The sequence below is a fragment of the Schistocerca gregaria genome, chromosome 1 (assembly GCF_023897955.1).
Source record: "Schistocerca gregaria isolate iqSchGreg1 chromosome 1, iqSchGreg1.2, whole genome shotgun sequence".
Taxonomy (NCBI): Eukaryota; Metazoa; Arthropoda; class Insecta; order Orthoptera; family Acrididae; genus Schistocerca; species Schistocerca gregaria.
In genome coordinates this window covers 722355707-722382957 of record NC_064920.1, presented here as the reverse complement: position 1 = coordinate 722382957, position 27251 = coordinate 722355707, and the positions used below count along the sequence as shown (strand labels likewise).

General features: G+C 38.4%; 1 protein-coding gene across 3 annotated transcripts in view; it reads right to left on the bottom strand.

Annotated features, from left to right (window-relative positions):
• LOC126266771 (cation-independent mannose-6-phosphate receptor) overlaps nucleotides 1–27251 on the bottom strand; it is a 599618-nt gene that overhangs the window by 503974 nt on the left and 68393 nt on the right. For all 3 annotated transcript variants that reach the window (XR_007548921.1, XM_049971299.1, XM_049971307.1), the window contains exon 6: nucleotides 24299–24455. Coding sequence is in view for 2 of the 3 variants with exons in the window: in XM_049971299.1 (XP_049827256.1) it covers nucleotides 24299–24455 (157 nt within the window). In the remaining variant the exon portion in view is untranslated. The remainder of the gene's footprint in view (nucleotides 1–24298; nucleotides 24456–27251) is intronic.

The following is a 27251-nucleotide window of genomic DNA, read 5'->3' as shown; positions in this document are numbered from 1 at the left end:
TTTAAGATATATCATACACAAATACACAAAGTGCCAGTAAAATTTTAAGTAATGGCACAAATGTCTGGTCTTCTGGGGCCAAAATTTTTCTAAATGCTTGGTCCTAAAAGTGTGAAATTTTGAAAAAGAGTCAAATGCTCTGTGATTCAAAAAATTCATTACACATTCTCACACATAACACAACTCATCTTGCGTAAAAGGAAATTTACTTTGAAAGTAATGCTTCTCAAACCACCATTCCCAATATTTTCCCGTGGCCTGTTAGAAATGTCAACAGTTGCATGTCACACTTATTAAAAGCAGTTTGCTGTTATGATATTTTATATAATCTTTGGCTTAAATCCTTTGACACATTTGAAAACGTGTGTGGACTACGTTTTGGTGCTATAAATGAAACATATTCTTTGCAACAAAGTTTTATTTTGGTACTATTCTCAAGCTTGTGTTTTATTGCTGCTGTATTACCCTGCAGTAGCAGTATTATAGTAGTATGTCTTACAAGTCAAAATTACAAAAATCTAACTGAAAACTAAACAATGAAAATTCCAAGGTTTTTCCCTTGTTTTTGCCACATTTTCTGGTTCTTTCTGGGCATATACATCCAGCTGAAACTGACTGCAGAAGGATCCCACAGCACGCCAACACACATTTTGCTTAACACCCATGAAGGTAAGATAAGAGATATTAAGGGTCACATGGAGGCAGACAGACAGTCGTTTTTCCCTTGCTGTATTTTTGAATGGGACATGAAAGGAAATAACTAGTAGAAGTACAAGGTACCCTCTATCAGGCATTATGCAGTGGCTTGCGGATTATGTATGTATGTATGTATGCATGCATGTATGCACGCAGGCCAGAGAAAAAAGGAACATCTTGTAAAAGACTATTTACTTGCTTTAATATTTTCTCAGTTTATGCTGTGTATATGGTAGAGACCATTATTCTAGTGAAAAAAAGACACTAAGGTCACCAATAGGATCATGCAGATTCACAATCATGATACAAGGCATGAAACGGACTTTCACATGGTTAACAGAACATTAATATTAGCAGTGAAAAGTTCATGTCAAGCTGATTTTTCATATTTTCTTCCAAATGATCTCAAGAAGTAGTAAGGAAACAAATTTACCAAGTGACTTAAGCAGTGGCTTATCTATAAATGCTCATGAAATTTGGACTTAAAATGAATAATAGTGTAAGCAACAATGCTGTCCTAGAAATAAGTATAATAGTAAATTACATAAATTCTACTATTCATAAAGGAATTAATTACTGTCCTACAGCTTGCATTAGTTAATTGAACAACATTTGATGAAAACTGTCTGTGTACACAAATAATGCTGTAATTTGTACTATGTTGATATCGTCAAAGTATGTAAAATTACATATTACAAGCAGAAAATAAATCTGATATGTCTTGCAAGCTACATTTCCAATTAAATAATTGGAGCAAAACTAGCTTCAAACCTGCAGGTTTCAAACATTTTTTTTTCTATAATCAAAAAGTCACAAGCTTTGCAACATAGGAAAGTGCAGCCTTAGTGAATGAAAAAGTTTCAATTTTTTGGTAAACATGTACAACTTCCTACTGGAAATCTTGCTATGTCACTGATAATTTATTTTTATTCTATGACAATTGGAAAGATTTACAGACATGTTTGATTAGAATTGCAGACAATAAAAAATGAAAAAGTATACCTCTTTTGTGCAAATGTTGAATAATCTCTCTGACAGGCCATGTGAGTATGTTTTGGATCAGGCAAAAAAAGAAGAAAAGATTTCCTAATGCTTCAACATTAAAAAGGACAACATGCCTTCATGTTTTGCCACTCACCAGCATGGTGGATCAAAAAAGATAAATCCAACATCAACCAGTGAGAGTAGTAATGTTGGCAACTAACAGTGAAAAGTAGTTTGCCACCATCTCGCAAAGTTCACCAATAACAATGAAAATAGCAGCAGCAATAATAGCTGTTCCAGTACGTTGATGCACGTAGCACTTTTTTTCCGGTCAGTCTCTCTCACGTTGTTGATAGGTGCAAAATCAGTGATAGAAATGGGGATTATGTATTAATGGTGGCAGTATAAGTTTGCAGACACAATATAGAAAACCTTGTAATGAGCTGTATTTCTTTATAAAAGGTTCATTAAAAAAATTAAAGAAACAAGACCCACAGAAAAAAGGCACAATTTAACTTCAATAACAATCTTAGGCTTACACTGTGATAGAAAGCTGCTCCCAGCAGTCACAGGCATTGAAAATATTATTAGACTTTCAGTAGTAGCCACATTGCAAATCAGGGAGCATTTGCTGGGAGTCCCTATATCTCAGCACATTTAGCAGAACAGGAAGCCATCCATAACTGTTTATCAAATACTGAAATGGGGTATAACCAAAAAAATTCAGGCAGTTTGCTATGATATGACAGCAAGCTACACAAATCAATTACATGTCAAAGATGGATTTGGGGACGGGGGAATAAGATTAATAAGATTATTATTATTATTATTATTATTATTATTATTAATAATCTGTCGTGAATCTCTTGCCATCATCATTATATTTTTGGATTAGTTATGATTTACATATACTGAATCAATGAAGTGCCTCATGCTGTCTACACCACTTACTCATCAATGAGATGAGAGTTAACGGAAAGCTTTCAGAAGAACAAGATATAATTTAACCTCCAGAAGCTGTAAATCATACAAGGCAGTTGACAAGAACCGTTCTAGTATCTTTTTCAATATCCATTTCAGTTATCTAATCGGGAGAAGAACTTTTAAAGATTATGCATTTTTCTCGCTCAAATATGCGCACAAGACTAGCTTCTGTCATCAGAATGAATTAAAGCATCTCATCCCGATTTCCTATTCACAGATAAATTATCGAAACATTGATCTGAAAATCAGTAAGGTAGCTGCAAACAATGTTTCCATCCACGTCTGATACTTTTGTTCCTGGAATTGTGGCTTCATTCTCATTTGATCTGAAGGCAAATCCAGGTGAAGGAGATGGAGAAGAATAGGAAGGTGAAATAAAATCAACTGAACAGGTACAATGTGTATCAAAGAGGTCTTTCTACCTTTATGAACACTGAGTTATTGTCCTTTGTAACTACTAGTAAAAACACATTCTTCAGGCAATTTTCTATCACCAACACCTTCTCGACAAATATCATTTAACAGATAAGAATGACTTTTGTTACAAAAACGAAACAGAAATAAAAGATTGGCAAATGATTTCTCTTACACAAGACGAGGGCAGTGCTAACTAAACCATAATCTTTCATGTTTTCCATTTTCTATGTATTTGCTTCAGAATGTTTTGTACGCGTTAGTTACTTAGTAAGTTACAAGTTAAATAAATCATCCGAACAATTCATTTATCAAAATAATGTGGAATAAGTCAGTTTCATGTATCTGATACACAATTAGTGTTGACACGAACACACACATTATTTCTTAGTCTTATGTAACAACCAAGTGGTTTGGTGGCCTTGATGTGATCCCATGAATTTATTTAATAAAACAGAAATGGTAGAGAAGCAGAAGAGTATACTACTTTAGAATAAAAGTAATTGATTGCATTATTTTCCAACTTCAAGGCTTTTGCCCAGTCTCCTCACGAGTTTTTGATTAAGCAGGAATTTTTCACTGCAAGCAACAAAATTTTACCTTTAGGAAAATTACTTGTAGTTAAGGGCTGCCCAGTGCATACATGTACAACATACATATAAACATTTTGTTTTTGAAGTTCAGTGTTTATACTTCTGAATGCCGTTACTTTAAATAATAATAATAATATGCTTTTAGGCATCTATCTTCATGAGAAAAATGTATGCTTGCTGGAATGTATGAAAACACAAACTATGACAAGCTACCAGATCAGTAGTTGATGAAGGTCGTGCAAAGCCTCACAACCTAGTTATTAAGATTTCAATAAAATAACCCACAAATGTGCTGAAACATGTTTGTGCAAACAAAGTACCTTAAGAATAATTTTGCAGCTTGCATATACAAGTGGAACCCACTGTCATAAACTGTTCCGGAAACACAGGTGCTGTTGCAGCATCAAAAATAAATACATAAATAAAAAAAGACATGCTTAGTTTACATCTTCTAAAATGTAAAACAGGCACCTACGAAAAGGTATGTATAATGTACAGACCACATTGACAAAGCCAGAAATCTTTTGTGGTACATGAAGGAACAAAGATTAAGACTGCCAGTGATGAGGCTATTAGTGTTGAGAACACAAGCCCAGAATGGACAAGGTTGGAGGCTGAATTGGATGACTCCTACTCAAAGTAACCATACAGCCATAAATTTTAAGCAACTAAGAAACCACAGCAATTAAGGAACAGCAGAAAACTTACATCTGAATGACTGGATGGGTATTTGAGCTCCACTCCTCCCAAATGTAAATCAGTAAGTCACTCACTTGTCAGGACCATCAAACAAAGAGAAAGTTAGTCATAGAAACTATAGCATATAGATCCATACCGAAAATGTCTGTTATTTAATTATTTCTTACTCCATCAATCCAACTGTGACAAACTCACAAGAATATAGAGTGTGTCAGTAAACAATATAGAAATAAAGTGAAAATAACTATGAATATTACACGAGTATGGTACCTACATCATTGTCCAAACTTACACTATGGTATATCACACTCAACATTTTTGGTCCACAGATCTATTACGTTTTTTTCATTCTTGCTAAAAACTCTTCCAAACTGTAAAATGACCATTCCCGTAGAAATTGCTTCAAATGCTTCCTAAAAGAGGAATCTTTATCAAATTTGCTTTTAATATCTGAAGGGAGAGCATTAAAAGCTTTTGCACCCGCTAGCTGTACAACACCCTTTTGCACCATAGTCAGGTTTATACAGTTACTGTGTATATCATGCTTTTTCCTAGTATCATATCCACGGTATTCACTATTTCTTTTATAAAAACCAATATTTTTGTTGATGAAACATAATGGAAAATACGTACTGGGAAGTAACAGTCAACATCTACCCAGTCAACAGGATTACAGTGTGGAAATGAAAATGTAAATGGTCAAGTTTCAATCTCAGATAGCAAGAAAATAGCTCACATGCTGAAAGTAAGACTGCAGAATAGGAAAATTATGAAGGTTAAGCTGGATTTCAAGAATACACAAAACAGTTCTCCATAGTGTATGCTACACTTGCACAATGTGAATAATACAACATCTTACAGGGCTCCTCTAAATGCTCCTACACCCGTGCAATTCTCATATGCACTTCCCAGTATGTCTATTGCTTATGAATTTTGTTTCAAGTTCAAAAATGGGTTTCTATTACACAATCACAATACAACACAGCAAAGTAATTTCCATGTAAATCTTTCCTCCTTAGCTATAACTAAAGAAAGGCTTCTGCATTCTGTGCAGATGTCTTAAAGAAGCTGCCATTTGTTGAAATTCAAGAACTGAAGATTCCTCTTGTGGCGCATGCTGGGATGTCCCCTGCATATTTTGGCCATTGCAATTACATGTATTTATTGCTGGTTAGGTATGGCCCCTTTCTCACCCAGGAGGTTGTTTGCAAACAGAAGAGGCAAGGCACTATGTACACTAACGCCTTCAGCAGCCATCACAGCGTCTGGAGCAACAGCCTATCCACTATGTGGCGTACAAGTCACAAAAACACAGCACTGATTTACATCCAAGCAGTCATATTCTCACATGATACTGCGCACTGCGTCCTCCTGTAGGTGGCTACTTAGGTCGGTGCTGCAACCCTTGAAGGCCAGTTATGTCCCAAACTTCGAGTGATCAGGTGTGTCAAGATGGCATCAGTTGCGAAAGTATTGAATATAGAAGTTCGCAAAAATAGTGTTATACAGTGTCAATCTTGCAAAAAGTGCACGAAACCTACATCTACATCTACATTTATACTCCGCAAGCCACGGAGGGCACTTTACGTGCCACTGTCATTACTTCCCTTTTCTGTTCCAGTCGCGTATGGTTCACGGGAAAAACGACTGTCTGAAAGCCTCCGTGCGCGCTCGAATCTCTCTAATTTTACATTCGTGATCTCCACGGGAGGTATAAGTAGGGGGAAGCAGTATATTCGATACCTCATCCAGAAACGCACCCTCTCGAAACCTGGACAGCAAGCTACACCGCGATGCAGAGCGCCTCTCTTGCAGAGTCTGCCACTTGAGTTTACTAAACATCTCCGTAACGCTATCACAGTTACCAAATAACCGTGTGACGAAACGCGCTGCTCTTCTTTGGATCTTCTCTATCTCCTCCGTCAACCCGATCTGGTACGGATCCCACACTGATGAGCGATACTCAAGTATAGGTCGAACAAGTGTTTTGTAAGCCACCTCCTTTGTTGATGGACTACATTTTCTAAGGACTCTCCCAATGAATCTCAACCTGGTACCCGCCTTACCAACAATTAATTTTATATGATCATTCCACTTCAAATCGTTCCGCATGCATACTCCCAGATATTTTACAGAAGTAACTGCTACCAGTGTTTGTTCCGTTATCATATAATCATACAATAAAGGATCCTTCTATCTATTTATTTGCAATACATTACATTTGTCTATGTTAAGGGTCAGTTGCCACTCCCTGCACCAAGTGCCTATCCGCAGCAGATCTCCCTGCATTTCGCTACAATTTTCTAATGCTGCAACTTCACTGTATACTACAGCATCATCCGCGAAAAGCCGCAATGAACTTCCAACATTATCTACGAGATCATTTATATATATTGTGAAAAGCAATGGTCCCATAACATTTCCGTGTGGCACGCCAGAGGTTACTTTAACGTCTGTAGACGTCTCTCCATTGACAACAACATGCTGTGTTCTATTTGCTAAAAACTCTTCAATCCAGCCACACAGCTTGTCTGATATTCCGTAGGCTCTTACTTTGTTTATCAGGCGACAGTGCGGAACTGTATCGAACGCCTTCCGGAAATCAAGGAAAATAGCATCTACCTGGGAGCCTGTATCTAATATTTTCTGGGTCTCATGAACAAATAAAGCGAGTTGGGTCTCTCACGATCGCTGTTTCCGGAATCGATGTTGATTCCTACAGATTAGATTCTGGGTTTCCAAAAACGACATGATACACAAGCAAAAAACATGTTCTAAACTTCTACAACAGATCGACGTCAGAGATACAGGTCTATAGTTTTGCACATCTGCTCGACGACCCTTCTTGAAGACTGGGACTACCTGTGCTCTTTTCCAATGATTTGGAACCTTCCGTTCCTCTAGAGACTTGTGGTACGCGGCTGTTAGAAGGGGGGCAAGTTCTTTTGCATACTCTGGTATCCCGTCAGGTCCAGTGGACTTTCCTCTGTTGAGTGATTCCAGTTGCTTTTCTATTCCTTGGCCACCTGTTAAAAGTGGCTTCGTCTGTGTCCAGTGTAACTATAAATTTCATTTTCGTTGCGGAAAGGTTGATCCTTCCCTGAGACGCGACGATAATTGTGCGACTATGTGAAACTGTGCGGATTGTTAACAAAAGTCTGCATCCCTTAATGATCAAGAAACGTGTACGTGTGACGCAGCAAGGAAGACCGACAGTATCAAAAAGGAAAACATATCATATATTACAATTATTGGACTCTTACAGGACGAATTAAAAAAACTGTACGAGAAATATGAATTAAATCCACCAAGTCGGAGCAATGGCGTGGTAAAACAAAAACCAAAGATGTGAAAATCAGTGCTTCATCCTCCGAAAATGATCTGTTGTTAATTATTGCTGAGCTATGAGAGGACACAAAAATTCTGAGTGATGAAAACAGAAGACTCAAGCTTAAATTGGAAGAGAGTGGTCATCAGGTATGTCTTAATATCCCCAAACTTATGGAAGGATAGCCAGAAAGTGAAGCTACGACTAAAACGCCTCACAACAGGCCTAGAAGTAGATGGGTAACTGTAAAATCGAAGGGGAGCTCTTACAAACATATTAACAATAAACATAGGCAGGACTTCGTGTTACCATTAAATAACAAATATAATTCGCTTCAAAACACAGAAGACATAGAAACTGTGTCAGCACACTCATCTGATAAGGTGGTGCAAGACTCTCAAAACTTAGCGAACAGCCAAGTAAGGTATAAGAAAAAAAAACGTTGAATCAAGATTTATTCAGACAGTTACACCAGAGGATTAGCAGCTATGTTAACGGAAAGCAGACCTCGTGTGATTAACGAGTTTGAAATAGAAGGTACCGTTAAATCAGGAGCTGGTTTAGGAGATGTTTCAACATCAATCAAGAAAGAAAGCACAGTCCTCGCGGACAGAGGCTTTGTAGTGGTAATGGCCGGAGCAAACGACGTCAGCAGAAACGAAAGAAAGATTGCTACTTCGACACTAAGGAAGACTCTCGGAATGTTAACCCACACCAACGTGATTGTTGTTAATGTGTCACATCGACATGATTTGCCCCAGTGGTCATGTGTGAATAAGGAAGTGGAGCAGACAAACAAGGAGTACAAAGCTACCTGTAAGCACTTTAAAAATGTTTCCTTAATTAACACCAGTAGTTGTAGCAGAGAATGGCATACTAAGCATGGTCAACATTTCAGTTATCTAGGTAAACATGTTTAAAGTGATACAATTATCAGAATAGTATTGGATAAGCTAGAGAAGGAAAAAAAGACCAGTAATGTGTTTGGATTATGTTTCAACTGAGATGACAAAAAACTTGTATGCATAGACCAGGTTGGGTGTACCAGCAACATAAGGACACAACCTGGTCACTTTTGTGCAGTAACAGCAGGTCATGTCAACTAAGAGAATATGCAAAAAAAGAAATGCCTAAAGTAGAGTTTAAAATATGCTACCTTAATATTCAGGGCATGGCAGATAAAAACTTAATTGTCAATGAATTTTCTAATGAAAACGTGATAGATATTCTATGTTTAAGTGAACATTGGTGTAAAGAGGATGAGCTTGTATACAAAGTATTGGATGATTACACACTACTTAGCTGCCATTGCAGAAAACAGCACTTACGTGGTGGGGTAGCAATATACACAAAAACACCTCTTGCACCAAACTGTGGCAGGATAGATCTCAATACCCTTTGCGATGAAATGCATTTTGAAATGTCAGGTCTAGTAATTGAGAACCTTAAGCTAATGGTAGTAGTAGTGTACAGGCCACCTAGTGGTGACCCCCATATCTTTCTGGAGAACTTGAGAAACTCTTAAAGTGCATATGTATACCGAAATGGAAAAAATACAATGTTGTCATTGGAGGGGATATCAATTCGAGTTTTGATGTCCTGCAGGACAGAAAAACTGTGACAGAGCTCAAAAATGTGCTTTGACAATTTAACCTGTACTATGTTAACTGCAAACCCACCAGAGACTCATCCTGTCTAGGCAATATATTTACAAATATTAAGAGAACTTGTATGTCCACTGATGTAATTAGTTTCCCTTTCTCAGACCATGATGCAGTATATCTTAGTCTTAATAATGTAACTTCAGACTGCACCAAACCAGAATCTAAAACTGTGATTACTAGACCAGTGAGCAGAGAGAGGATGGATAGGTTTACACATGCTCTCACTTATTTCAGTTGGGACACATGTTTTATTAGGCTTCAACACTGTTCAGCTGATATTGTATTCACAAAGTTTTTCTCTGTCTTTTTAAATGTATTTGAAAATAACATCCCTCTGAAAAAAAAATTTACAGTGAATATTAGTAGTAATTACAAGAAAAGGGCAACTGAAAAATACTGTAATGCTGTATTCTAGCCTGTACAAAACCAGTAAATCAGAACTGTATAAAGACCTGTATGCTAAGGCTAAATGCAAGTATACGAAGGCAATAAATGAAGCAAAGAAACTGCATAACATAGTAAACATTGAAAAATCTAACAATAAATGCAAGAAGGCCTGGAGTGTAATAAACTCCATTGCACACACTAAACACAAAGAGGAAATTGCCAGTGATAAACAGTTTGGATTCAGGAAAGGTAAATCCACAACGGATGCAATGGACTCCCTCGTAAAATTAGTCCTAGATGTGTACGAGGCTAGGGACTATGCCCAGGCTACATTTTGTGACCTGAGCAGAGCCTTTGACTGTGTAGAGCATGACACTGTGCTGAATAAGCTAGTTTACTATGGTTTTGATGACAACAGTATAAATATGTTCAGGTCTTTTCTAGAGAACCGTCAACAAGTTGTGTGCATTGGTAGGGAGAAATCAAATTTGGTTAATGTTAGGTACAGAGTGCCCCAAGGGTCAATGCTTGGACCTTTACTGTTTATACTAATGATCAATGACCTACCCTTATTCATAAATTCGCATACAATATTGTATGCTGATGACACAACTTTTCTACATAAAAGCTCTGAACTAGGTACACTGATAACACTGACTGAAAATACCCTTTCTCAGTCCTCATTATGGTTCAAAGCTAATGGCTTCTTGCCAAATGAAAACAAAACCCAAACACTTTACTTTAGCCTCAAAGACATTCCTAACTACCAGGACTTAGAAACTGTTAAATTTTTAGGTGTTACTATTGACAATAAATTGACGTGGGAACCATACATTAAAAATATATTGGCTAGGCTTTCAAGAGTTATTTATCTAATTATAAATTTAAAAGGACATGTTCCCAATGACTATGTGAGACCAGCATATTTTGCCTTCTTCCAAAGCATCATCTCTTATGGAATTTTACTGTGGGGTAGTAGCTGTCATGTAAATGACATTTTACTTTTACAGAAGAATAATAACGGATTCTGATAAAACGAAACATTGTAAACCTCTGTTTATTAAATTGCAGTGTCTTACAGAAGTAAACTTATGCATCTACAATGTTTTAATGTACATTAGAAACAATGTGTCCAATTTTGTGTTGAGAAGTGATATTCATAGTCATAATACTAGAAACAGAACATTTGTAGACGTACCATATCATAGATTATCAAAATCGCATAACTCTTATAAAATTATTATTATTATTATTATTATTGTAACAACAGCCACCTCAAGTTTGCACTATGAGTCTCTGCTACAGGCCCTGCCTGCCGCTGTCTGCCAAGGTGTCATCTCACTATGAGCCACGTCCAGCACTGCACTTCCATCCCAAAGGCACCACTTTGCAGTATTCGTTGCAACTGGCCACAAACTCATCATCTTGTGGGACCGTGTCGACATGGCACCTTGCTGCTCACCAGATGACCACCTATGAGCTCTCAGCCGTGAAGGACTTTGACATTAGCAACTGACTGCCTACAAGCTCCTAGTCTTGTGGGACCGTGTCGTCACAGCACCCCTGCTCATCAGCAGATTGGCTACGAGTTTGCAGCCTCATTGGACTGTATCATCATTGATCTTCCGTGCTCAAGACAATGCTGTTCTCAAGTTGCGTGAACATTATTCTCAGAAGTTGTATTTAGTTTGGTTCTTGTAATAAACAGTTGTTAGTTTGAAGAGTGAACTTCACTACAACCAGTTACACTATTCGGTAAATAATATTACATTGGCAAAGAGTCTGATTCTCATGTGCTCAAGTGTGTTAGTGCCTACAGGACTGTTGTCTTCTTCTCTTCTTTTCCGCCATATTACATTGTTCATGAGGTAATAGGTTCAGTGATTTGATTTTCAAGCCTGTTCTGGTGTTTCAATGAGTATTAGTTCATTTCTTGAGCAGGGTATGTTTTGTAGTTTGTTAGTGTGGTTTTTCACCTCAGTGCATTTTTACTTGTGTATTAGGGCATTCTGTGGGAGTAACACTTTCTTGCTTTTTATGTTGTTACAGTCCGCATGTAGCAGTACTCATCGTATTCTGCGATTCCTACAACAAGGCAAGTTTCTCATTATATGCATGCTTTTGAAATGAAATAAGTTTCTTAGCAGTTGTCTTTTATGTCTAGTCCAGGTGCTGTATTTTATAAGTGTGAATTCTTTTAACTGATGCTGTTGGTCCGAGTAATTAAAAATTCAAGTTTCAGTTAACTGGCAGCGTATTTTTGCTTGAGGTTCAAACATCATTTTGTCTTTTCAAGTTCGTACCATCATCAGAGCTGTCTTTGTTCCCAGTCATACACACACACTGCATGCAAATTCAGTCCCTGGTGCAGGGTGTGACTCAGCTCACTCAGGTTTCGGCTTCTACAGCCAAATCTCAGCATGCCGCTACCGCAACTGCGTCAAATTTTCAGAGGCTTGACGCTAAGAAAGAGGACTGGGACCTGTACTACCAACAGTTGGAGTTGCATTTTATGGCCTATGGCATACAAGTTATACAATGCCGCACTCATTTTCTTGCCAGTGTAGGTGCAGAAATTTCTTGTTTGTGTTGTCAGTTCCTTGTGGACTCTCGTACGGAGAACGTAGACTATGACAAGTTAGTGGAACGGTTATACAAGTATTTTTGGTGCAATAGTCACCTCCGGCCGAGCAGTTTATGCCATTTTTTCTTTCTTAATGTTGGAGTATCTTCCCTACAATGTTCAAGTGCACTTGGTCCTGACAACATCCAGACTGGGCATCCAGAATTTTTGTGTGTAGCAAGTTGCGCCACCTTCAGTCAGGTTGTTTGCAATGTTGTTGTTTAGCAGTTGTGTAGTACAGATCTCTATATTTTGTACCAGGGTATCTACGTGGACAAGAAAAAAAAAAAAATTCCCGGATTTTTCTCGGATTTCCCAGTTAAAAACACAATTTATCCCGCATAAAATTATGTATAAAGTGGGTGAAAATACATCAGTGTTAAGCAACAGTATACTTTCCCTCGGAGCTGTAAAACCTTTCAGTCCTTTGAATTGTGAGATGTCCCAGCACTTCAGGAAATAAGAAAAATAATGCGTTTGGAAAGATAATTGATGCGAGGCACTATGGACAGAACTTATTTTCATATTGGGAAAGTATATACACAAATTCCACAAGTTACAGCACGGTAGCTACCGAAGGTCTAAAATAGAGTGTGCGTTGAGCAATGCACTTTTGTCAGCCAGTCATAGCTCACGTCAAGTGATCTCGCCAGCGAATGACGGCAGTTATCCAGAGCACGTGATCTCACTAGCCAATGATGGCAATTATTCAGAGCACGGGGCCTATAAGAAAGACAGGCCGCGGCATGTACGTTACGAAGATAGGCCGAGCTCGCTCAACTCAGCAAAGTGTGTTTCTACACCGGTTAACTCATAACTAAATGTGTATGTATGAACGAGAATTGCATCGTCTATTGGAATCCAATGTTATTAGTCCTACAATGACAGGAAGTCTGTAGGCCCAGTAACAGGCTCTAATTTGGCAATTAAAATCATGCCAAAATGATTATCAGTTGCTTAAGGCACCACATCTTCAGTGAAAGGAGAACTGTTACGAAGGAGAGACTATATGCTGTAAATGAGCAGTTATACCATTTCTATCGAGAATTGATTTTAAATTTTGTTGTACGAACAGTAATCAGTAAGACTTCATAATAACGGATTCCAGTACAAGATAAAATTCTCATTAGTATGCACACACCTGGTTGCGAGTTAACAGATTTAGAAACGCATTTTGCCCGCCGAGTTAAGGCAACGAGCAAACTCAGGCTGTCCTTCGTGACGTACACGCCGTGGCCTGTCTTTCTTGTGGGCCTTGTTCAGTGCATAAGACGTGTTATGTACTCAACCACTAGCAGCATCATTGTTAAGTAGGACGACCATACAAAGACGAAAGGTTAATGGGTTAAAGTAATGTAAGTACACAATATCTTTGCGAAAAGCTGAACTTTCACATATAATATTGAGCAATAACAATGTTTTGCTGTCTTTTCTCAGATGGCATGGTCAGGCAGGAATCTAAGAATGCTTCGGAAACTAAACTGCTGTATTTGATGTATTCCATACATATACTTTCGTATTATGCAAACATGCAGTTCAAATGCCGATGCAAATCAAAGCTCTTTTTTAGCTGGATTTCATTTCCTGAAGTGCTCAGAAGTATAAAACCCCTAACCTTTCCGTAAACTGTTTTCCAATAAAACAATTAATTTCGTTTTTATTTTGTGATCATGGCTGCAGCGATTTAGGAGAACCTTTACAAAGTGAAGTTTATACTTAGCTGTAGTCGGTGTCATGTTTTCTTGAAGAGTGATGCAACAACTTTTACATTGTTTTTACTGGAAACTCCGAATATACTGTACAACATTTAACCACCCACTGACGTAAGGCTGCGAGCACTCACAGGAAGGAGCATTCTGTATTCTGCCTGACTGGGACTGGAGTGGCAATGAAGGATGGAAGAGAATAGGAGCAGTCACCACAGTGTCAGCTGGTCAATGCAAAGCGATCCAGTGACTGGATGAAGTGGGAAGAGACATCGCTGCGAGCTGAGATCGTGAGGTGAGGTGACCAAAAAAGCAATCTATCACACGAAAGACGAGCCATCGCTTTCAGAAGCTAACATCGTTACATGCCTGCTCAAAATCCCAATACCGTGAAACAATTGCTGTTTATACATCCAATGCCAAAAAATATAACTTGGTAGCATATGGGAGGGGGGTAGCATGATCTTCAGATGATCATAGACTACCATGTAGCTAGCACGTTTTGGGCTGCTTTGTCCTCTATCTTTGCAATAAACATTCGCAAATACAGAAGCAGTTACTAGAGCGCACTCCCAAACATCTAAGTTCTCCAGCCAACGGATCACACAAAACTTCAAGGGCAACCGTTCCGATTCCGTGGTCCAAATATACAGAGCTACTCCGGAATGGAAATCCTTAAATAGATTTTATAACGCATGTACAAACAGAATTATCATCCAGAGTGTTTCCTTTAGTGCGGACTTGATCAGCACAAAAATATGGAGATAGGGCTTGCAAATACGTCAAAGAACAGCAAGAAAACATAACGTGAAGAAAACAATAACAGCTGAACAGCGTTTATTACGTTTCTAGGTACGTAAGGATACATAAAAAGCGACATTATCAATATACTGGATGTCAAGTAAAAACATATTTTAATATTAAGTGGGTAAATAATTCCTCTAGAAGCAAATCAACATGTACGCTGGTACAGAATCTAGACTTTAAATTAAAATTGGTATATGTACAACAGAATGTCTACCAAGTCCTAAAGCACTTTGGAAATTTTACATACAATAGAGCGCCTCAGCTGTAAAGTAACTGCGAGGCCAACTCATTCGTAACCGGCAGACTTCATAACTTGGAAATCGTGGATGGGAGACGAGAACAAGTAACCCAAGTAACCAATAGCAGCCGATAGAGAGATAGATAGGGGGGGAGGGGGGGGGGGAGAGAGAGAGAGAGAGAGAGAGAGAGAGAGAGAGAGGAGAAGCCTCATGACACGGAATAAGCTAGAACGAAAAGGTGGCAAAGCCGTACTGTACATGTACTTGCAACAGATATTACTGGAGTAAGACTGGTTAATAAGTCTTGTCATTCATGGTTTCTTAAAGGGTCAACAAACACAGTGCTACTAATAATATCATAATTAACGCTGATTGTTGCTTGGCAGAGACAGTCTTGTCACACTTGTCTCGCTCGCTTTTCAGATCACACAGTCTGTCAATAGTCAGTGTGCTCGGCTCACCTGTTGAATTCAGTTCTGCGCACGTGAGGGGCAAAGTTTTATAAACTGACAAGGTAGGCTCATTCTGTCATATTTCATTATGCGTAATTACAAGGTGCAGCCTTATTTACATCCATCGTTCCTCTTTCTCCAATAAAGGTTGTCCACCAACAGTCACTACAACTGCGCCATGTCGATTTGTTTTCAAGATAACTGGCTTTCAGATCCAGCATTCAAGGATTGGTTGGTGAAAGTACCCACAGACCTTTACAGTGCTAAATGTAGATTATCTCCAGGGACCCTCATTAACATCCGTACTGTGGGAACATCGGCTCTTACAAGTCACATGACAAAATCAATGAAGCACGTTGCGAAAGCAGCTGCCATAAGAAGCACAGCAAGCTTGTCCGTCTACACCCAACCCGCAACCACTTCAACCCAGCAGACAGATTCTACTTCCACTACCACATCTGCGGATTCAGCTGGGTCAACAACAGTGGCGTTGGCCGCTGGAATTGTTGTGCCTCCGCAAAGGGATGTCACTCCAGTGTCGAAACCCGGGAGTAAACTGAGAGGAATTGATCAGATGACAATAAAGTACGAAGTAACAAAGGCGGAAATACTGCAGAGTTTGGAGTGCATCGTTTCACGCAAGTCACTGCGTAGTTCTGCAAACGACGTGTTGCTTTTCCCTGCAATGTTCCCCGACAGTGAAGTGGCCAAGAGCATGTGTTTGCAGAAGGACAAAATCAGTTATATCGTGCAATATGGACTAGCTCCCTTCTTTGAGTCTGAAATTATATCTGACCTCGTAAATGCATCAGGAATTATTGTTTTGTTTTGACGAAAAGAATCCAGCTGGACATTTTAGTGCGTTATTGGGACATTAAAAAAAATCTAGTATGCACCCGTTACTATGCATCCGCTTTTCTAGGCAGTTCAACGGCAGCTAAGCTACTCGAGTCCTTCAAGAAAAAAATTCACGGTGAAGCAATGAAAAAACTTTTACAAGTATCAATGGATGGCCCTAATGTCAATTTTGCATTCTTAAGGGAACTTAAAAAAATTCAGAAAGAAATTGAAGGAGTAGACACCGTTTTACTGGAAATTGGAATGTGTGGGCTTCACGTTGTTCACTGCGCCTTCAAGTCCGCAATTCACGAAACACAGTGGATAATAATTAAGTTTTTATGTGCCTTGTACAATCTTTTTAATGATGTCCCTGCCAGAAGAGCTCTGTATATTTCGACAACGGAATTGGAACTGTTTCTCATAAAGTTTTGCGCGATCTGATGGCTGGAGAATGTGGAAGTTGCTGAGCAAGCTCTAGTAATATTTCCGTTTCTGCGAATATTTGTTGGAAAACCTGAAGAAAAAAACGAACCAAAATGTGCTAGCTATAAAGTAGTGGAGGATCACCTCAAGGACAAACTACTCAGTCTGAAAATTCCTTTTTTCAAGACTCTTGCTGGAGACTTGACACCCTTCCTAAAGGATTTCCAATCCGATTGGCCGCTAGCACCATTCCTCCATTCTGCTTTGACAGAGATAATGGAGACAACGATGACACAATTTGTGCAGCGGACGAAGATTTCGCCGTCAGTTAATTTGGACACAGAATCCAATCTTTTGGGTGTGAACCATGTCAAGATCGAGTTCGCCATCAAGAATGAGTTCAGAAAGTGCAGGTCTCTCACAGTCCATGAAATTGCTAAGTTCCGGAACGAATGCAGAAGAGGAACGATCAAGCTCGTGTCAAAGTTGATGGAGAAATCTCCCCTACACTTTAGGTTGACAAAAGCTGTAAGCTGCTTTGATACCACAATAGTGTGCAGGGAGGCTGGTCCCAAACAATTTCATTCCTTTCTATATATTTTGGTGAAGAGCAATTGGACGGACGGTGGAGATGCCAATAAAGCAGAAGCGCATACGCTTCTGTTGTAAAGAAGAACTGCAAAACAAAATTCGAAACATTCAACAAAAAGGCGCAACGGCTGGATGAGTTCTGGATGAAATATCTCAAGAACCAGAATGCAATGTGCCACGAGCTGCAGAAGACAATGGAAGTGCACTCACTTTGTCGCACGGTCAAGCAGCTGCGGAGCGAGAATTCTTGGTGAACAAAGAGTGCCTCTTCGAGAATATGAGGGAACAAGCTGTAGTGAGCAGAAGACTGGTGTACGAGGCAGTCAAGACACAAGGCTGAGTCCAAGGAGTGCCTATAACAAAGTCCCTTATACAATCTGTAAGAAACTCACGAGATCGATTTGCTGAAGACCTCAGAAATAGAAATAACGAGACATCCAGGAAAAAGGATCATTTGACTAAAAGGAAGATTGTTGACAAAGAAATAAAACAGCTTAAAGAGAAGAAGGCAAAACTTGAAGGAACCATTCAAATGGTTCAGATAGAGCGAGAATCTATTACAGAACGAATCAATGCTTTCGCACACAGCTCACACAGCTCCAAGTGAGTTATTCTCCAAAGTCAATTCCTAAATTAATTGTTGTTAAACATGGTACTTCCTTCAGAAGTATTTGTTGTATTGCCTAATAATAATTAAAATGTTTCTTTAATAAAATGTTTTTAGAACAAATGTATATGATAGTGTTATTTATTTTAAACTGCTAACTCCCATAGATGTTTAAATATACATTTCAAACAATAACTTTCGGGATTAAAAAATATTTGAAAAATAAACCTAATTTAAGAAATTAAGTATTAAAATAAAGACCAAAGGTAAAATTTAGCAACATGAAAATCCGAAAAGAAAAGACTTTAAAAATGCGCAAAATATTTTACGGAAAATCTCTCTTATTATTCTAAAATGAAAGAAAGAAATTAATGGTCTTTAACAATGATTAAACCGCAAGCTTTTATATTTAAATAAAAGCAATAATAAAATCAGAAAAATTGAGGAATGGGTAAAAGACATACCTGTCCTTACTGAAAGGAAATTTTAGAGCGGGGAATACAGTAGCTGCACTTGACACAGGTTTTCGCTCTAAAACTGGACTAATACCATACAAGAGCAAGGTATGGATGTCCTGCTACCTGTCGCTTGACTGGTGCTGCCTTCTGTTGTCAATTTATAGGATTAGTTAGAAAGAAGTAGTAGCGAACTTTAGAGCGTTTTGGAAATGAAGATACAATTTACCGCCATAAAAAGTAGAAAAGAAGCGGACTGGTATTGTTCTGGCATGAAGAGACTTGTGGCATTGCACAGCAATACATTATGCACTTTTTTTGATGGTCAATTATACTTTTTGCCATTGATTGCATAATTTTTTATCTATGAAAGAACAATATTAAATATGAAAACTAACTTGAAGCTCCGCCCTTTTTTTTTATGTGTGTTACAGGTTAAGTCATATCAAATACAAATGTGCCGGTAAAATTTTAAATAATGGCATAAATGACTTATCTTCTGGGCCCGAAATTTTTCAAATGGCTGATCCTCAAGTGTTACGTTTTGAATGAGAGTTATATCACCCTGTGATTTAAGAAATACACTGCACATTCTCACACATAACATAAATCATCTTGCGTGTAAATTTACTTTGAAATTAACACTTCTCAAGCCACTATTCATAATATTTTCCACTGATCTGTTAGAAATGTAAACAATTGTGATGTCACGCACATCGAATGAATGTTAGTTATTACGGACACACTGCATAATCTTCGACCTAAAGCCTTTGACACTTTTCGGTGTCGGCAAACTGGTCTGTGCATTGTGTAAATTATCCATTTTCTACGCAATTAAACTTTTATTTTGGTGTTATTCTCTGATTTATGTTTCATTGCTGTAGAATTATTCAGCAGTAGTGGGCTACAGTTCCTTGTCAGTGTATCAGATCTTACATGTTAAACCAACAAAAATTTAACTGAAATCTAAAACAATGAAAAATCCTGGAATTCTAAAAAATTCCCGGTTTTTCTCAGATTTGTCCCGGGTGAAAAAATTCCCGGGTTTTTCTCGGATCTCCCGGGCCATATACACCCTGTGTACACAACGTTCTACAATGGCATGCCCACCTGTGACACCATTGGAAGCCAGCCCTCTCAACACTGGCGTCAGTCCCAACTGGGGTGGCCCTGTCATGGCTGACCCTCTTGTCACTCCATTTGTCATACTTCTCACTGCTGGCCCTCCTGGCATCAACAGCCCTGTGAACATCGATGTCATCTGGCTTGCCATGGCCGCCCCTCCATGGCCGCCCACTCAGCTGCTTCCGCTATCGTTGGTGGTTTCACTGTACACAATGGCACCACCAACGCCATTGTGTGTTCTTACGAGCCCTGGGTTGCACCTTTAAGAAAGTTTAACTGCAAACCTCTCGGATGCATGGCCATTCCTACTTGCAGCCCATGATGGAGGTCATTTGTTGTTCCCCTGCGAGGACATGGCATTCTTGTTGGGATCAATTTTTGTGTTGGTTAATACTTTGGTTCATAACTTCATGGGCCTTTCGCTTATCTTTTGAAAGTTATTACACAATTTTTGTGTGCTTTTGTTATTCTTGTGTATCAGATGTCAAGGGTCCTACACCCCATGCTCAGTAATCTTGTTAATTGTATCCTGCATTGTTATTTACTTGTTCATGTCATGTCTGAGGTATAACATTTGGTTCTGTTCAATACTTGTAGGATGCAAAGTTGTGTTAAAGTGATTACCCATATGTTGATCACTTCTCAGGCACACTTTTACATACTAGCTGAATGTGCTGTTGTTTTATTTCAGCTGTTTGGATGGCTATGTTGTGCCTCCTGCCTTATGAATGGCACTTCTTTGAGATTGTTGCACCACATCTTTTTTATTGGGTAAGGATGTAGTGTATGCAGGACTGCTTCCTGCTTATTTCAGCCACCACAATTACCTACATGCTGTACAGTCAAGCTACCAGCAGCTGCCACGATATTAGAGGGCAATACCTTATCACTAACTTGTCATGCAAGTCAAAGCAAACAACGCTGCAGTCATAGACACTCATTTACGTCCACACTAGTGTTGCCAGACATCCCATATTTTCCAGGACATCCTGTATAATTTTAAATGTCCCATCAAGATAGGCACTGTCCCATGTTTCAAACTTGTTCAATTAGTATTGTGAAATCTTTTGCACTACATCTGGCAGCACGTACTATCTATGCATGTATCACATGAGGGTACAAACTAGCTCGGTTACCAGTCTATGATAGAGCCGGGGAGGGTGATAGAGAGGAGGACCACATTCAGCAATCTCTTGCACGGTGCCACACGTCTGTTTCCCTCTGTCTGTCTGTCTTACATTCTGCTATTTGTTTATTATCATCGAAGTTTCTTTCCACAATTTTGTATGTTTCCTAATTCATTTAAAAGCTATGTCAACATGTGTTAACAATACTGGAAGGATGTTTTAATTCCATTCTTGATTGTTATTCTAGTTTAAAACTTCATTCATAGTTTTGCAAGAACTGCTGAATGTCGAACAAGTTACGCTTGTGAATTATTTCTAAAACTATAGACAAAGTGAATTATTTAAGTGACAGTGACACAGATAATTCGTCTAGAACAGGTGTAATACCTTCTAAGAAAGCCAAAAAGCTTACTAATTATAATTTGAACTGGGAAAATAGTTATTTTTGGTTAGGACAAGTAAAAGAAAATTTGTACAAGGCATAATGTGACTTGTACATTAAACATTTCTCGAGTGCTCATGGAGGCTTTTCTGATGTAAAATGCATCTACTAAATCTCACAATACTGTCGTTAGCAAAAGAGTATCAAGTACCTTATTTAAATATTTCTCAAAGCATAAACCAGCTGCCTTGGAGGCTGACAAGATTACTGCTAGAGAACTCGCATCTGTTTATCATAAGGTAAAGCATTCTCTTAGTTACAATAGTATGGATTCTTCACACAAATTACTGCCATATACCTGCAGTGATTGGCCAAAGACTGTGTTAAAAATATTTTAAAGACCATCCAAGGAAAAAAAAATCTATACTCTTCTATAGCAACAGATGCAAGCAATTAAAAACAGTAGGAAAATGTTTCCAATTTGCTAACAATACTTTGATTAGAGTACTGGGGTTGCAAACCATCTAATAGAATTTGTAGAATGTGATGAAAGCATGTATCAAGTTTCAAAGATAGGATGGACTGCCTTTAAATAAAGTTTTGGTACTCACGCTGACAACACTAATGTAAACTTCAGCAGACACCATTCCATTTTAACATTTATTTTAGCTGAAAACGATAAAACTGTTAAAAGCTGGTTGCCCCATCCATATTCTCCACAATGCTATAAAATTCAGTACTGATAAACTGGGAGCGCATGCATAAAGTCCGATACTGAAAATATGGAGTCACTTCAGTAGATCTGCGAAACGAAGAGCTTACTTGCAACTTCGATTTGAAGCAAATGAGATGCAATGGGAAGAAATAAAACACAAGATTTTTATCTCTTGGTCCTACTGTCAAAAGAGTATTAAGAATATGGCCTGCGCTAAGATCTCATTTTCTGGACCGCAATGAGTGTCCTTATTTATTATAAAACAGAAGAAGAAGAAAAGAAAAAAACTTTGTTTTATTTGTTGTTTCTGCATAACGTAATGTTTTTGGAAGAAACAACAATCCCGGAGTCTCTGTCAGTTATTGAGATACATGCCAAAATGCAAAGGATTCACGAAAAGAATAAAAGACAACCTTTTCAGAAGTAAGGCAAGAAAAATAATGGGTGAATTAAGCACTAATGCAAAAGAATCTATTTGGAATGATTTTCTACAGCTATACACCAATTTTGTAGGATATCTGTTACCACGAAATGATTTCTCAGAAAAAAACATGATTTCCATGACGCTATTTTTAAACTTTAAATCACCAATAAATTATGAACATTTTCAAGAAATTGTGGAACTTTTAAGGATCAATCAACACGGAATCCTTATACGAAAAATTTCAAATAATTAAAAGATGCCTGGACATGGTACTGTCTTTTGATGACAGAAGAATGACTGTGATTGAGAAATGGAAGGATTTTCCAAGAATGAAATCCCTAACACTTTTTACGTCTTAAGGTTCATCTTCAGCATCCCTACTTCCAACGGCTTTTTTGAAATAGTTTTTTCACAAATGGCGTTAAAAGTGACTGGCGTACAAAATAAATGTACCTCAAAATTGATGAAAAAGTGAATTAATGACTATTTTTAACTATGATTATAACTGCATTGATTTTTTAAATATGTAAAATCAAACAAAAGCAAATTAAAACTTAAACATTCATCATTAAATATAACGAAGACCAGTAAATCAAAAGAAATAATTTCACTTTTCACTTGTCCTGGGTAAAAAAATGAAATGCTGTTTCCACCCCAAGTGAACATTTGCCCCTTACAGGGAGGCAGCAGAGGAGTCTGCAACACTAGTACACATGGTCACGTGCTTGTGTGATATTGTGCATGTATCCTCCTGCAGAGAGCTATTTAGGTCAGCACTCCGCCCCTCAGTGGGCAGTTACATCCCAAGCTCCAAGTGATTGACATCAGCTTTGAATCTGCACTACGAATCACACCTGCCACTGTCCACCAAGATGTCACCTCGCCCTCACCGTGAGCCGTGTCCAGCATAGCATTTCCACCAGCTCCTCTCAAGGGCACTACTTTGTAGTACTTGTCTCCTGGGACTGTGCCAATGTAGCGCCTTGCTGTCCACCAGTTGACTGCCTACAAGCAACTAGTCTTGTATGAGTGTACTGTTACCATCTGACAGCCTGCGAGTTCCCAGTCCTGTAGGACCGTGTCATCACAGCACTTGCTGCTCGTCAGGAGAATGGCTAGAGTTTATAGCCTCATGGGACTGTATTGTCATTCATCTTCCCTTCCCCTCAAAACTTTGGTGTTCTCAAGATGAGGAGACATTCTTCTTGGAAGTTGTATTTAATTTGGTTCTTGTAATAAATATTTGTTATTTCAAAGAATGTATTTCACCACATACAGCCACATCACTTAATAATGGCTATTACACTCATTAGCTGTGTGACAAGTAGCAGTATACATTATACACAGTCCTCTGTTCTTCTGTACACAGGTAACTAATGTTGTATGGAATGTCAATGTGATTATGTACATATTAAGTCAGCAATGTCACATAAACAACAGCTATTTAACATAAGAGAGGAAATATAAGATTTATAAAAGTAGTAATTTTCATTTCATTTTAGGAGGATGAAAGTTAATTTCTGACAGCATGAATACTTTACAGCAATTTAACAATAGTTTATTAACATTGTTTCAAACAACTGCTGCATTTTTATGAATACGTATTGTTACTCATACCACATACCTTACAGTTCTCTTTCAAGACGAGATTTATGGAACACAATGTGTGAATGCATACACGTTAACTGGCACAATGATCCTACCTTTCAGCAGACGTTCTGGTGAATACAATACCTGAGCTAGAGGCTCCTTGTGCAAATGAATCTAAATTATGAATGGTAACACTTTTTTTTAACTGGACCAGTATTTCTAGTTTGATTTATAGGCTTTTTATTTGCACGGTATCGATAACACATTCATATTGTACTTACTGTATTATATTTTCCAGTATTACATCCATGCCATTCAAAGAATGTTGTTAATCTCCACAATGGAGTGCGTATGGCAGAAATTAAATATCCATTACAAAACTGTCTAATTTTACACAAGGAATTGAAATGGAAAGAAATGAATAATAAGGAAGAAAATATTACCTTTAAAATTGCACATCCGTACAGGATTGAGAGATTTGCAGACATTTATGAAAAATGTTGAATTCATTCTCCCATGGACTTCTGCACGAACTTCCCAATTTCCAATCTCTCTTCGTAAATCACTTAGATCAAATTTGTTTCCTTGATCATCATAAACCTAAAAACAAATATGTTAAATATTAACAATAACCTAACGAATAAGTCTCATAAGAAATGTATACTATAATGTAGAATGAGGAAATATATATATAAAAAACAAAGATTCCAAGACTTACCAAGAGGGAAAGCGCCGGTAGACAGGCACAATAAAATAACACACAAACACACACACAAAATTATGAGCCTTCGCAACCGGTGGTTGCTTCGTCAGGAAAGAGGGAAGGAAAAGGAAAGATGAAAGGATGTGGGTTTTAAGGGAGAGGGTAAGGAGTCATTCCAGTCCCAGGAGCAGAAAGACTTACCTTAGGGGGAAAAAAGGATAGGTATATGCGCGCGCGCACGCACGCACGCAGGCGCGCGCGCACGCGCGCGCGCGCACGCACACACACACACACACACACACACACACACACACACACACACACACACACACACACACATGTATGGATATGTGTGTGTGTGTGTGTGTGTGTGTGTGTGTGTGTGTGTGTGCGTGTGTGTGTGTGTGTGTGTGTGTGTGTGTGTGTGTGTGTGCGTGCGCGCGCGAGTATATACCTTTTTTCCCCCTAAGGTAAGTCTTTCCGCTCCCGGGTCTGGAATGACTCCTTACCCTCTCCCTTAAAACCCACATCCTTTCGTCTTTCCCTCTCCTTCCCTCTTTCCTGAAGAAGCAACCGTTGGTTACGAAAGCTTGTAATTGTGTGTGTGTGTGTGTGTGTGTGTGTGTGTGTGTTATTTTATTGTGCCTGTCTACCGGCGCTTTCCCGGTTGGTAAGTCTTGGAATCTTTGTTTTTAATATATTTTTCCTATGTGGAAGTTTCTCTCTCTCTCTCTCTCTCTCTCTCTCTCTCTCTCTCTCTCTCTCTCTCTCTCACACACACACACACACACACACACACACACACACACACATTACAAAAGAGAGAGAGAGAGAGAGCTATATGTATCTGCTATAATACAAAGTGCAAATGGCTGCAAGAAAAAAAAGTAGTCCAAAAAGATGTAACAACACTGAGACATTGCACCACAGACATACAGAAAATTATGTTACATTATTGGTTGAGAAACACGCGCAAACCAGATGCAACCAGCCCACTGCAACTGCCAAGACCATATTGAATTCCAGCATTGGCAATGGAGGAAGCCACGAACTTTTAAGTCATTTTCAGCCAGGTGTCCGGATACTTTTGATCACATAGTGTATGTACAGATTATCTGATGTACTTTTATCAAGTAGTGACTGTGTTATCTTGGTGACTATATCAAAACCTCGAATAAGTGCCCTATTTACATAATATGCAGCCAGTGCACTGTTTACATAATCTGTAGCCACTGTGTTCTGCTAAAGCTATAACAAAAAGGACTGTGTTTTCAGGTAGTGATTGCGTCGTTAATGCCGCATCTGTGTATAGTGACGTGGAGAGCCAGAGGTACCTACATGCATAAAAAGATGCGCTGTGAACCTTTATCTGGTCATCATAATGTTTGTGTTGTTAATCAATGTGAAAAGAGTCACGTTCCCTGGAAACCTGTGTAGTGAACATCATTTGCTCAATTCATGGGAGCCGTGCAGGATTAGCTGAGCGGTCTAAGGCACTGCAGTCATGGACTGTGCGGCTGGTCCTGGCGGAGGTTCGAGTCCTCTCTCAGGCATGGGTATGTGTGTTTGTTCTTAGGATAATTCAGGTTAAGTAGTGTGTAAGCCTAGGAACTGATGACCTTAGCAGTTAAGTCCCATAAGATTTTTTTTATAATTCATGGAAACTAATTTGCAGATATTTTACAACACTTTGACAATGGACAATGCAACTAGGCACCGTCCCTTATCGTGCCTATCATGTGATGACATCTCGTTGTTTTGTTACGATGAGACAAACTCACACATGTAAGAGGAGCAAACTGGCAGACAGTGAAATTAAGATTAAAAGTGAATGGGAAGTATTAACTAGGAATGACAGTGGCAGTGAACAATAAGAAATATTTCAAATGATAAAAAGTGTGCACAATTTGTCAATAATACAGTTCAAATAATGTGGATAGAAAAACAAAATTAAAGATAATACTGCACTGGTAAATTAAGATGCAACATTCTAAACATGCTAAGTGCCACTTTTCTCACATTTGATTTTATCTGCTCTAAAGAAGCTATAAGCACGCGAGTATGTTACACTAGAAGCGCTTCATCGTATGATGAAAGTAAGAAGTTGTTAACAGTTATTCTAAACATGCTCGATAGTCAGCAGTGAATCACATTACACCAATTTTTCATGAGTACTTAATAGCTTCCACATTGTTGTTATGTTGTGTTGTGGGCACATTTCTGCTATGGAGAAACAAAAGGATGCTAGTAATGTCTCAAAACATTGCTTACCTGTGAAAGTTTGACGGCACAATGCACGAGTTAAAGTGGCTAAATATATTACAAGTTCTGGGAAAACAATTCCAGCAAAACATGTAAAAAACAGGGAGGTATCAGATTTATACACTGTATGGTTCCATTCTTTTCGGAACTATGTTGGACTCAATGTGAAAGGGGAACAGTGTAGAACATATGCAGTTAAGTATTTAATGTAATGAAACACATGGAATGGAAATGTACCTAGTTTAATAAGAAACTGTTTTTCAATATATTGAAATTAAAGTATGTAATCTTTCCCAATTCAGCTGAACTGCAAATGTAGCCTACCATAAAAGTCCTTGTCAAATGAATTAATAACAAATTTATTTCATGACTTCTATATGCAAAATGAAACTAAGCAAAGCTAATTTTGAATGGATTTAATGAAAATACTA